General features: G+C 43.0%; 1 protein-coding gene across 7 annotated transcripts in view; it reads left to right on the top strand.

Annotated features, from left to right (window-relative positions):
* The window catches only part of IKZF2 (IKAROS family zinc finger 2), a 118,177-nt gene that overhangs the window by 68,223 nt on the left and 35,914 nt on the right, over positions 1–14,040 (top strand). For 6 of the 7 annotated variants that reach the window (XM_039555272.1, XM_039555267.1, XM_039555269.1 and 3 more), the window contains one exon: positions 3,484–3,651. The exons of the other annotated variant lie outside the window; for it this stretch is intronic. In XM_039555272.1, the coding sequence (XP_039411206.1) occupies positions 3,484–3,651 (168 nt within the window). The remainder of the gene's footprint in view (positions 1–3,483; positions 3,652–14,040) is intronic. 7 annotated transcript variants of the gene reach the window in all.

The following is a 14,040-nucleotide window of genomic DNA, read 5'->3' as shown; positions in this document are numbered from 1 at the left end:
CATCTTTTTTGTTTGGTTGGCTCTCCCTCCCCCTCCTGCCACTCTGAAAGTCACTGAGTTGGAGGGTTTTCTGCCTTGGTTTAGCTCAATAATAGAGAAGAGCTTTAATACTTAAAGTAGACTAAAAGTATTTTGCAGTTACGTTGCAGTCACATAGTTTCCAGTGCTGAAAAGCACAGAGCTTGCTTAGTTGCCTTTCAGCAGAGTTCTTATTTTAATTAATCGTTTTAAGTACAGAGTCAGGCAGTAAATGCATAGCTGTAAAGTGGAGGGGAAGCACACCATGCTTATAATTGTCATTACCCTCTCGGAGTTGCGTGTGCCACCTTTAATAGGTCCGTAGTTCCTGGTGTGTCTGTGTTGCCATCACCCCCAAAAACATTTTAAACACAGTCAGGGAGCCTCATGTAGAGAAAAGATGCATTTAAAGACTTCTTGTGAGTGGATGTTTAGTTTGAAATATGATTGATTTCAGCTTATGGATAAAAACTCTGCGTTTTCACAGAAAAGTAAGGGAGGTGAATAAGGGTGTCGAGGTAGTTACTTCGTTACTGGGAAGCAATAATTCTGGAGAACAGTTTACAAACTTACCAGGAAAAGGCAGCAGGAGAAATAATTGGAACACAGTCTTCTCAAGGCATTGAAGTGATAAAGGCTTGTTTGCTAGTATTTGGAGTGGGCATCAGACAGCACAGTTCTTGGAAAACCAACAGAATCTTCTTGCTATTCAGTCGTTACTTCTCTTTGTGCACCCTTCTATTGGATAATGGCCTCCAGATTAGCTGTGCTAAATGTAAACGCTGCTAATCAATAACACGAAGGTGTGACCAAAATTGCATCCCACAAGCCTGCAGCTTAAACAAGGAGCTGGAATCGAGTGATTGGACAAGAGTGTAACAAACACATCAAAGCAGCTATTTAGCCAGAATGAAGCCAGTAGGAGAAATGAATTCAGGCTGGCTTTAAATAGATACAAAGGTTATTTAAGGTAAAATGTGCTATTGGAGCGGATTCTGTCTGTTGCAAGAGAGGAGCAGACTACGGGTGATTTTGTGGTGAGTGTTTTCATGTCGTCTTTGCTATCAAACTGTGGTGCAGTGACTATTTGAATTCCTGACTGAAAGCTTTCAGCATCTCTAGAGCAGCCAGTTTTCGGAGGAGTAATACCTGCTCATATGTGGCCTCCAAAATGTCAGAGATAAGTGGGTGATGTAGTGGGTAAAACACAGTAACTGCATAATTTTAAATACAGCAGGAGTAGAAGGAAAGACTTTAGACTTGGTAAGAAATGTGCTACCTTCTTTCATGTTGTCATCCTGAAACTGAAGATATCATTCCAGAACACTCAGAAACGTGTCAAAGGAAAGGGTTTTGCCTGTTTTCTCAGACAGCGAAAGCAAAACATAAAAGAAAAAAAAACCCCATGTATTTTTCTACTGCAGTCTCTTTACATATCTCTGTTATGGACATTTTGAAATGATATAAAAGAAGATAATGGCTAATCAGATCCTTTAAGTATAGTGTGGGAGTTTGAAAGGGAAACCACAAGCTCTTTATCAATTCTAATGAGCTCGTGTTCAGTGTATTGGAAGAAGAGCCTTATGCCGTGATTTTTTTTTTGTTTTGTTTATTATTACTCCATAATGTTCTTGGTGAGATTTTAGGAATCTTAGTATCTCTTTGAGTACCTCTGCAGCAGCCTTAGATGTGATTTTCATCTCCAACATGTGAAATAAAAGTTACGGAGTATAGCATACCTTGTGCTGTCCTCCTGGCAGCATTGCAGTCCTGGCAGTGATTTGAACCACTGACACAAGAATTGCTTGTGGACATCTGTAAGAGCTCTCTTCCTCCCTCTCCTTCCATTTGAATCTCCAGATGTATTTTGGACTTCACCCTAGACAGACACATGAACTGCTTTGATACAAATGTAGCATTCATTTTGTCCAGCAAGGGAGTAATTGTTTTAAAGCAATTGTAAAAGGCTTTGAAGATATGTGAAAGATCACAGAACGTGTTTGTTTTTCACAAGATCTGTGCTTCAGTCCACTAAATTCAAACTCAGAAGGTCCCAGCAGGATTTGGCCAAAGTTTCGTAATAGGTGATACGCTGAAAAGTGTGGATGAGGTCGCTTACATCTGAAATCTGATGATCAAGACCTTGTTGAGCTGGGGCCCTACTTGGTGTAAACATTCGGTAGTGCTTTAAATAGGAAGAGGGTAGATTTAAATTAGGTATATATGGATGAAGTTCTTCCCTGTGAGGGAGGGTGAGGCCCTGGCACAGGTTGCCCAGAGAAGCTGTGGCTGTCCCATCCCTGAAAGTGTCCAAGGCCAGGTTGGATGGGATTTGGAGCAATCTGGGATAGTGGAAGGTGCCCCTGCCCATGGCAGGGGGTGGAGCTAGATGGGCTTTAAGATCTCTTCCAACCCAAACCATTCTTGGATTCTATGATCTAAAGTCCAGATGCAGTAAAGTGCTTGGACAAGTGGCCAGCACAAGTATATGCTCGTGTTCAATTGATTTGCTCAGCAGGACATAAGCAGGTGATTAGAGCTGACTGCCTGCCCGAGACTGCTGGAACAGTCTGACTGTCTTCAACAAATGTTCATATAGAGTATGGTTTTGATAATGTTCCAGAAAACCTGTGTGAGCTCATCAGGGGGTTTTCCTCTAAATAATAATTTTTTTTTAAAAGGTGGGGGTTTTTTAATGGGCCCGATCCCCACTGTCTAAGGCAAATATGAAGGCTTAGCATAAAAATAAGCTTTGGATGTGTGTGTGAGGGTGTGTGAACACATGGGAGGAAGTGATAGGGTAAGGCATAGGGTTTCTCTTACTTTTTCATCAAATCAGTCTTTTTAATTTGTTTTATGTAGAGTGCAAATTTGCTTGTTTCACTGTTTAATGGTGTAAGATTTTTCTCAACTTTCAGTACTGCCCAGAGCTTGCAGCCCTGATCCTCACTCGCATGCATTCCCTCCATGTCCCTCTAGCAATGCAAAGCAGCCTTTAAAAAGGGCTGTCAGTCAAAGTGTAACGCAAGCAACAGGTTTGATTTGAACCAAAGGCCTTAACACCTTTGCTATGGTCCAATTGTTAATGATCAGTTCTAAATACCCATATGGATTGGACCTGTACTAAAAATAAGTGCAAAACCATAGAAGTAAATACTGTAAAACCACAACTATGGATCTAAATTTTCAGCAGAGCTCATCTTTTATAAAGGATAGAAGCTCTGAGGTGAAGAACTTTCAAGAAAACCAAGGAAGCATTGATCACCTCAAGGAAAGAGCCTCAAATCACTATTGGAGGCTTTGCCCATTGTGCAAAAGAAACGGCCTCTGACTTTAGAAGTGCCGTGTGATGGTGGTGGTGGGGGCTGTACCCATGTGCAATGGCGCTGGTACAGAGTGGGAAAGTGGCCTCTGTGCATCCTCCGATGTGTGTTGACAGCTCTCTCCCTTCCCCTTCCCTTCCAGGTGAACGCCCCTTCCACTGTAACCAATGTGGAGCTTCTTTTACCCAGAAGGGGAACCTGCTGAGGCACATCAAGTTGCACTCTGGGGAGAAACCGTTCAAATGTCCCTTCTGTAGCTACGCCTGCCGGCGGAGGGACGCCCTCACAGGACACCTCAGGACACACTCTGGTGAGCCCACCTTGGCTTCTCCTCACACTTCTTCCTTCCTTTATCACTACCGTCCCAGTGCAGCAGGTAGTGAAAATGAAGTGTAGCTCTGGGTCTGTACCATCCTCTTCAGAGAGTGCAGCTCTCAACTTTGGGAAAGCCTTGATGTGAATCAGAAAAGTTGTGGTTCAGCCACACCTCTCCTTTTGTGTAACTGAGCTCTTCGGCTGATGCTATCGAATTTCTCTCTCAGTGTCTCCTTGGGTGTATCCCGGCTTCAATGGCAGATTGTTTTGACACTCTGGGCCCCAAAGTGGCTGTGAAATTCCAAAGATCACAAAGAATAACCGTGGGCTCTTGGAGGCAGGCTTTGCAGTTCATACCCATTTCTTCATCTAATAAATGCCATATGCTGGTTGAGTTCAAACTTGTTCATCTTTCAAAGCCCTCTAAATTGCATTTTTGATTCAGTTAGATCTTGCTGTTAAGTCCTAGCTCATGGCAGCCACAACACTCACCCTAGAGCTGAAGGTGGTCAAGAGAGATTGGGTTTCTCTTGCCTTGTTAAGTGATAGGACCATGTCTGTATCAAGTCTATTTGATATAGTTTCTTGATAAGTTGTCAAGAAGAGCCTGTCTCATAGCTGTGTGCTGGTAGTCGTGTTGGAGCCCCAGTGATCGGGATCAGCTGTGGTTTTAGTCCCTGTCCCTGCACCAAGAGGCTGCATTCTGCCCACTTGCTCATCTGTGTAGGACTCCTGAGTAAGATCTTAACTTGTTGTGTTTGTATCTCCTGAATGTTCAACTTGTGTGTTCGAGCCATTTATAAGAGGCTGTGTGTTTCATTGTTGAATGAGCAGAGATAATTGGACTGGTTGCAAGTGACAGCATTACAGATGAACTTCTTTGAGGTGTTAGCAAATGTGTGACTCCTGAAACACAGTGGTGGAAGTGCAACTGCAGGCAGAAATCCTGTATGAGTTTCCTGGCTCTTGATATGTATTTCTTCTACAGAATCAACCTCACTTCAGTAGGAGTTTCTGTTTTAGGAGCATTGAGTTGCTCTGCCATTTCTGTTTTAGGAGCATTGAGTTGCTCTGCCATTTCCAAGAATAGGAAAGGTAAGCAAGTAAGCTTCTTCAAGTAGACTTGGGAGTATACAGGAAGCTTGATGGAAAATGCTGACAGAAAGCTTGAACTTCCAAGAGAGTAGAAGAGTTGGGACTAGGCTGGGAGAGAATTGCTTGAGCTGGATTTGATCTGAAAGTCAGTAGGGAAAATGTCTGTGGAATGGTGAGCTGCAATTTTCACACATCTGACAATAACTGTAGTTTCAACTGTAAATTTTGAAAGAAAACAGAACACAATACAAATGTTGACAATTAAAACAAAAAGGGAGTTGGGACAAAAAAAATATCCCACATTACCAAACACAAACATTGCGGTTCAAGACCTTTTCACAATATGAATATAGATTTTGTTACCTAGATACTGCCATTGATAGAGATTGTTCTTCCTGTGTGAAGAGCACATGGCTGATGGTTCTGTGTTTTGCGTGAGGATGAAATGTAAAGGTGTGGGATTTTCAGAAGGCACCTAAGCTGCTTAGCACAAGTTCCACTGGAGCTCCTTCCCTAACTGACTTAGCCATGTTCAGCTCTGCTCAGTTTGTAGTTTTAGGCTTTGTTTTCAGTGGAGAAAGTGTCACCCCTCTAAGCACTCAGATCCAGCAGCTTTCAGCAGAGGGCCAGCAGAAACAGACAAGTGCTCCCACAAAACTGTCCAAGGCAATTCGTAGAGTAGCGCTCACAGGTGAAGAGTTAAAACCTGTATTATTGCCCTAAAACCTGGCATCCCCCTGCATGAAGGTGAAATTCCACTCTGGCCGTGGGCAGGGAAGTTAAGGTGTCTGTCCCTGCCATATAAACAAGCTGAGTTGGCTTATGCACACCTGGATCATGGAAAAGATGGGTAGATGTCTCCTAGGGACTTTAAACAGTTTCATATCAGTGTGCTATACAAGTATTCTGTGCTTTCATAAAGCACACATCAAAGTCTGTAAGTAGGCCTGGAAGGTAGAGCAGATCCAGCAGCTGCAGCAAAGGTCTTTTCCAGCCTAAATGATTCTATGATTCTGTCAATGTTTACATCTTCTGCTATTTCTGAGCAGAAAAGAGGATATTGGCTAATATATACAAAGAAGAGGTTGAAAACTGTTTTGAAACTTGAAGCCAGTTTCAATCTGGTACACTTAGTGTCTAAATTGAGGTGAGTCTGAATATATTTTTGTTAGAGGAAAGCTCGTCAGATCAGATCCTCAGCTGATGGAGATTGGAATTACATCCCCTAAGTAAGGGAAGTACTTCTGTTTTGTACCAGCTGAGAATCTGGTGCATGGTTTCATAAATGCAACACCGATTCCCTGTTTTTTTTAATGTATGTATGTATATTCTTTTCCTCCTTAAATAAGAGAGTGCTATTAATAATAAAATAAAATACCAAAGCAAAACCCCTTAATCTTTTCTCCTTCCCAAGAAGGTTTAAACTACTATGGAAGGCAATTTATGCAATAAAGGAATTGAAGAATTCTGTTTTATCTCTTTTTTTTTTTTTCCTCTCAGTTAATTTGATTTGTGGATTTGAGAGCACTTTGCTTGTGTCACCACTTAGTGACATCGTCTCACTGCTACTTTTTAGTCAGTTCTTCCTGTGCTTAGTGCAGTTTTCATACAGTACAACAGGAAAGGTAAAAAAAATAATGAAATGTAGATGCAAACAGAAATTAGCAGAAGCATCTCTGAGATCTCTGAAATAGCTGATACTTACTAGTAACTTAAAAATAATTACATTTTTTTCCTTTGGATTGATGTTTGTTCATGCTTTTTAATATTATTTCCTGTTGATTTGAAAATGTTTCTAAGCATCACAGTCTACATTTTGCCTTATCTTCTTGTGCAGAATAATATCTTACTGTGTAAGTGTTCCCAGGCTGAGTGGTTAACAAAATATTGCTTCACATCTGTCATGCTGCTACTGCTGTTTAGCCCTAAATAATTAAGGACTTATCTTGCAGCGATTTACTCCTGCGATTATTTACCTTTTACGGACATACGGAGTTCTGATGAACTTTACGTCTGTATTTTCCTCCCACATGCAGCTGCTTTGGTTTCAGGAATATAACGATGCCTTCAGGACATCAGTAGGATAATGCCTGGGGAGAGTTCATGCGCAGACTTACACTAAGAGTGGGCATGTACCTCAAGGTACTTACAGGACTTTCAGGTGTTGTTTTCAGAATTAACTCCATAGTTCCACACCCCAGGTAATATAAGAGAGGTACAGAGACGGCTTCTAGGATGGGAATGTAAGGACAGGCTGTGGAGTGCTGGGACAGAAGTTTGTAGCCCCCTCCTGCGAGATGCATTGGACAAATCAGCAGGGATTGGCTTCACCTTGCCTGGATTTTGCTGTTTTAAAGGGAAAAACATCCAGGCAAAGCAATCTGCTGATGGCATTCACAGAGTACCTGCTATCTCACCCTGAGACATGCCTGTCTTCTCAGTCCTCTCTGGACTTGCACAAGACAATGGCAAAGACAAACTATATGAGAGAAATTTTGCTGTAGACAGTTAATGAACAAGCCCCGGAAGTTTTAAGGGAGGCAGCTGAATCTGACAGGTCATTCTGATGGTTAAAGCCATCCAGATGTTGACCTTCATACTTTGAAAGGTATGACAGCCTGATGCTGTTTTACCCCAAAAAGCCAGGCATCCTCAGATGGGCACATAAACTTAGCAGTTATGTTTTGGCATGGATTTCTCTTGTGTCTAAAATGGAGCTGAGTCAGCCCTCCCCTCATAATGCTGTTGTAAATATAAATGCTCCAACAGTGCTTGAAAAAGTCAAGGCTGCAGTGATGAGCAATCTGGAAGAGTCCAGAGCAAACACAGGCACCTCAGTTTTCAGAGCAGGGCTTGGGCAGTAAGTCAGAAATGAGGGATGGGATCACATGCTAAGGAGAAAACAAAAGTCGGAATAGGTTTTGACTAAGTTGAGAATCATTCATCCATTGCACTAAGTAAGGATGGTCCTGTGTGCAGATTGTTTAGTGCTTAAAAGACTGTCTCGTCGCGTGTCCACACAAACTGTCGACATGAACATTAATTCTGGAGTTTCCTGATTTTTCTTTTTACTTGGCAGCTTCAGTCATGTTCATTACTGTGGGAGTATGTAAGTGTTATTCATATAAGAAAGCAGTTTTACTGTCTGTTTCTTCCTAAAAAAGTGGGTAGTCAGATTATTATTTTTTCACAGAAGATTGTCCTCACAATACATTTTAAAATTTGTTTCAAGGCTACTGCTTTCCTGCTTAGAAAGTGTCCCCTCCAAACAGTTTTTTTGCTTTTAAGAAATATTTATTTTTCTTCCCCCTCTTTCTCCTGCATTGCTGCTGCATTTTGTTTGTTTCTGTCCAGCTCTTCAATAGCACTGAACTAATGGTACCCCTTTATTGGCAAAAGAAAAGCAGAAAGCTTTTGTTTTGAAAAGAGAGGCTTAGACAAAACTCCCAAAAGCACAATCTTAGCAAACCATGTACAGTGTGCAAGATAAAAGGCACGTATAATTAAAAAGGAAAATGCCCTGTTCATGGGAACTCTTTCCATGTTTGTTGGTTAGCAAGTCCATCTTTCTCATCTCTTCTTATCCATGAGGACTTTCCTCTCGGCCCAACCTGGGTGACAGTGGGCCATCCGAGGTGTCCACACGCCTGGGGTTGAATGGCAGACCTGAGGAGTGCTATCTGTGTGTGCAACTATGCTCAGATGTAGAAGGAACTTGTTCCCTAATCCTGTTGACATGCCTGCCTCAATATGTGTTTGGGAGAGTCCCACTTCTGAGTGGCTCAGTTTGGCTGAAAAATTGGATGAACAAGCTCTGGAATACACTGTGCTGTGTGTGAGTTCCCAGCTGTCAAAAGCCAGTGAGAATTACTGAAACAGTGGCAAGGATGGTTATTAAGAATAATGAAGTCAGTATTTTAAACTGCTCTTTTTCATCTGGGGGGAACTTTCGCCGCTATTAACATCTCCACTCTTAAAAGGCCCAGTATCTACTCTGTAACTGTGTTTTTGAGAATGGGAATGTCATAATTAGTTGAATCTTGTGATCTGAAGTTCTCATTACACTCTGTACTGGACTGACTCCAACACTTTGTGAATGGGGAAAAAAATTAAAAGCGGACACATAGGATACTGTCTGTGAAAAATCAAATGTGTATGTGAAGAGGCAAGGGGCTGTTTTGCATACAAATCCCATTTCTCCAAATAGGTTAGCAAACAGCATCTTCCCTCAGTTGTGATGAGCTGGTGGGTATTTATTCTGTTGATCTGATACTTAGAGCTCAATTTAATCAGGCAGAGCTGCTCTTCCTCTCAGGTTTTCTTACGCTGTTTCAGTTAAACTCAGTGGAATTACCCTCGTCACAAAATCATTTTGGGTTTTTCTTATCGGGCTGCGGGTTCCAAACCGCTGTGAGCATGTGCGCAATCCTGCAGCAGCTCTGCTTCTCATTAGTGCTTCCAGCACCTAGAGGCCTTCACTCCGTGCTGGAGAGTCTAAAATCTCTGCTATTCTGCTTTCCATTTATTTGTGTGTGCGTTTTTAGAAGGTAAGCTCAAAATGTGTACAGGGGTAGGAGTTTGCTATGCCAGGGCTTCATCCCCTGGGGATCCTTGTTTAAAATTTAATCCTCTGTGGAGCCCTCTTGTATCCCATGCTTTGCTAGAGCCCCACCTGGACTTGGAGAGGCGGGGTCATCTTCATCTCCAGAGCACTACTGTGATAAATACTGGTATCTGCTATATGGAAAGATTATCTTTTATGTTCAGAATTATCTCAGTATAGAATCTTGGTCTTTTCTACAGAGCATTATTACCATGGAGAAATCATTAATCAAAGAAATCTTTGATTTAAAGATGCTGTAGGATCTTGATCATTCCAGCAAAAGTACATTTGATCTTTGTTTTCAGGGGAACTTTTGAAAAGATATGGTTCCACCCAAAGCGAGGAGTGTTCACTTTTATATTTTGGACTTTAAAAGTCTTGAAATTCCATAAAAATTCCCTCCTATCTGCTGCAGTTTAGGATTCAGTCTTTAACTGTCCAATGCAGGAAGTCTGCTTCTGACAGATAAAACAGAGACACGGAAGGAGTGGTCCTGGCAAGCAATGGTAGATGGGCTGTGTACCAACCTCATGAATCCCTCTCTCTCTTAGGGCTGGGTATCAGTTTTTCTCCTCTTTTCCCCCACTCCTGTCTGGAGTGTGTGATTGAGATAGCAGGAGCAGATGCCCTGCAGCTCCCTGTCTCTTGTGGTGCCCCGGTGCAAGCAGGAGGTGTCTGTTCTTTTAGTGCCTGGGGGCTCCCTGTATATTGGCTGCGTAGGGAAAGACTCACCCCTCTCGTAAAGATGAGAGATGCCAACACCATGGGAGCATTCTCATTCTTAATGTCAGTTCACAGCGAGATTAGCAGGTGCTAAGATTTATCCTGGTGTCTGTGAGACTGGTCTGGTCCCTCCTGCTGCCTCTCCCAGTGGACCATGGCTTTGCTATGTCTCTGCCAGGTCTACCAGCAAGTCCTCTGCAGTGCTTGGAGGTTACAAGGTTCTTGTTTAGGCAGCATCACCACGGTGTAGGATTCACACGGGGTCATCCCTCATTAGTTGTGACCGGTTCGTTCCTGATTAAATACTCGTGCAAGAATGGAAGTTTGTCTTTGGGATGAAACCTCTGACATCAGTTTTCTGTGTGTCTCCCGTCTCCCCTCCATGTTAGCAATTCACATCCTGGCATCATTACCCAGATTCTGTCCCTCTCTGTGTTGCCTCAGGCCAGGTGGAACGCAACAAATCACGTGGTCCTGCTCTTCTGGGCTACAGTTTGGAGAGCACACAGGCCCCTCTCCACTGCTGGGTGCTGCCAGTTCCTAGGCCAGCCTTCCTGTTCTGGGGCAGCAAATAAGACAGTGACTTTCTTTTTCCTCTGGGCTTTTATTCTGTCACAGTGCTGTATGTGGGATTTCACTGGCATCAAAAAAGCATGAATGCGGTAAGATTTCTGCATATAGAGCAGCAGTGCTTCTAAACACCAGGCCTAACCTGTTTTTTAAACATCCCGAGAGACTGTTTCTGTTGCCTCCCTAGGGAGACAGTTCCACTTCCCATCTGCTTTTTATAGCTGTGACTCTCATCCTGATATTTAACCTTAACTTTAACTTTTCTTTCTTTTGGTGCAGATTATTGCTCTTTCTAACACTATCTTTTGTGACTGTGAGTAATTCCTGTGCTCAGTTTACACTATGATAGGCTGTAGTCATATGTCTAGCATTGATTCCATTCTAGTCTGTCTTTATTTTCCAATCCTCTCATCTCTTTTTTATTACTAATTTTGAATGTTTTTGCTACTCTTATTCACTCGTTTATGGGGGACCTAAATTGCAAAGTCATTTGATGCTTTGGAAACCGGGGCCAGTACAGATGCAGACCCCTTAACCTTATCTCTGCCTCAGCTGCCTGCTAGTAAAATGGAAATAAAGAGCACTTCTCCACCTAGTTGAGATGTTGAGAGGGCAGCACGTGGGAATCATGGCCAGGCACACACGTATTGCTGCAATGAAGGTCATGTAAGTACATCGTAGAGTACTCGGTGCTGCTGGTGCCCCAGCTGCACAGCGCTCTACGTGATCTCCTTAGTTTTACTTAGCCTTTGTGCAGTAGTGAAATGAGATAATTACAAAGTGGAAGGAATAATAACTTTGTATTGTTACCATAACCACTGAGGTATTAGACCCTGATACCAATGTGATTATCTCAGACACAATAGTAAGGTGATTATTAATAATACTAAAGGACTTACTACTTAGCCTGCAATTTTTGTGTCATTTCTTTAAAAATCCCTATCTATTCCATCAGCCCCAAGCCTGTGTGAAGTGGGTATGAGCTGTTGCCTCCTTGTTATCTGTTTTTCAGTGATGAGGAAATGAAACAGGAAAACCCCCATGAGACCCAATTTGCAAATTGAGGGACCTAAGCACCAAGGTAGCTTTGTGTGCATCACTTGTCTTTCTGCACCAGAACTGCTATGGACAGGCTGGCAGGTGGGGCTCGAGAAGCTCAGGAATTTAAAGATCTGTAGTCCTTTGCTCGTTTCAGTTGCAGCTAGAGAAGCCTTGTTTTGCTTGTCACCAGGGATTGTTTCAGAAATCTGGTATTTTTAGGCTCAAGTTGGCACATGTACATACAAACCCAGGATTTAAGGTGCAGGTGTTGCGTGTGCAGGGAATTGGGTGTCTCATTGGATTAGGATAAGCTTGCGGGACACAATGCAGCCAGGAGCCCTCCTGCTCCAGAGCCAGCCACCAAAGTATCCGCAGTGGGTTTTGCAGACAGAGACTCAAGAGGTCACAGAGAACTTTTTTGTGCAATTGAGATGCAAACATGGTTTTGACTTGACCAAGCCACATCTCAACAAAGCCAAGACCATTTCTTGCACATACTCTGAGCAGCAATACCACAGCAGCTCTAAAGAGGAAACAAGTGTTGGGTTTGTTTTTTCCCTGAGAAAATTATTTTCAAGGGCAAAAAGCTTCTGCATATCGTCTCTGGGGAAAGGAGACCCAACATTTCAAGCTGGCCTTTGTCAGCTCTTGAAGAAGTTTGTGAAACTTTCAGCTTGAGAATGTTTGAGCTTGGAACCCAGCAGTGGTGTGAGGCCTTCTTTCATTGATATCTCAGAGCTGTGTTACGGGGCAGTGTGAAATGGAGAACCGCCCCTGACATTTTTGACAGCATATGTTTTAAGGTGTAAGAGAGGTATTTTTGCCATCTGAAAAGGAAGCCAAGAGAAACTAAAGGGGGACAAAAATAACCCATAACCCACGCCACAGCAGAGTTGAGGAAAGCTGCTACTGATACCATTCTCCCAAGCTCTCAGCAGCCTGTAATTATGAATTGGCTTACAGCTAACATATTGATGGATATCACTCAAGAAGGAAAATGAGAACGTCTGGATTTTTTTACAGTGAACCTGTACTGAACTCTAGGTGACTTTCCTCCTATTTATAACCCTGTGTGAAGTTCAAGGAAACTTGTCCTGGAGGTTTCCCATGAGAGGGAACTGTGTTTTTACCTGACTAAAGCTCTCTGGATATTTTCCCATTTTTTATTTGATCTAAGTGTGAACTTTCTCCACCCTCTGCCCCTCCTTCCTTTCTGGAGTGGTTAGAGAGGTTGATTGCAGCCAGGATTACACAAGAGATGCCAGTTGCACACATGTTTTGCATAACTGTGCTGTGTTGATTTCAGACAGGGTGCCCCAAGTTCCCTCCCTGCCTTGCAACAGCGAATCAAGATCTCTATCTTCATTCCTGAAGCTGGAGAAATGCTGGTGAGGCCCTGAGTACTGAACTTTTGACAAAGAGCACCTGGTTTGGATACTGCCCAGCTGCACAGAGCTATCCCTTTGGAAGAGCCTCTACTTACAGGTTGTTTGGGCTCTTTGTATCAAAGGTGCTAGAGTCGTTCTGCCTCTGGGAAGTGCTGCAAGTGATCAGTGCCGGCTGCTCTGTGTTAAGGGAATGTGCTCCTGAAGCACATGTCCTTTTCTTCTATTCCTGCAAGAGGCATAAATGTTTTTATGTGCTCTGAGACAGTCAAGGACCTCTCTTGGTGTCTTTCCTGACTTGAAAATTAAGACAGGCTCATCCCAGTGTTCATTTTGGGGCTAGTTCAGTGTGGCTTTTATCTTTAGAAGCGATGAGGTCTGCTTGATTTCAGTGAGAATTAGGGGCTTTGTCAGCCTAAGCCTTAGCCTGTGTTCCAGTTCCTTTTGCCAGGAATTAGGTACTTTCTCCCTCCTGCCTCATTTATTTGGAGTGCAAGTCAAGACCAAACTGCATTGGGCTTTGAGCAACCTGGTCTAGTGAAAGGTGTCCCTGCCCATGGTACGAGGGTTGAAATGAGATGATTTTCCATCCCAAACCATTCTGTGATTCTGTGACAGCAGCACAGGGTCCCCCCCAGCCGACCAGAAGTGGGGCTGTTCCTAACAGGTGCTGCCTTGTGGGATAGAGCTGGCCTCAAAGGTAGCTAGAGCCCAGATGATTTAAGGGCTTCAAGGTCTTTCTAAAAAATAAATCACATGCAAAAAATACACTGGGGATAATCCGATGTTGAGATTTTATATAGAGAAGTGACATGGGCCATAGACTTTCTCTCACTTGGATACCCTCCATGTGCCTGCATTTTGCTTGTTTCCTTGGAGACAGTGTCTTGTCTGAGAGCAGTTAGCCTTGGCTAGGAAAGGCCTGACATTTCTGGTTTGTGGGATAAAGCTGTGCTGATGAATTTTC

This window comes from Corvus cornix, chromosome 7, assembly GCF_000738735.6.
Source record: "Corvus cornix cornix isolate S_Up_H32 chromosome 7, ASM73873v5, whole genome shotgun sequence".
NCBI lineage: Eukaryota > Metazoa > Chordata > Aves > Passeriformes > Corvidae > Corvus > Corvus cornix.
The sequence above is the reverse complement of the archived record's forward strand: the minus strand, read 5'-3'. Positions and strand labels throughout refer to the sequence as shown.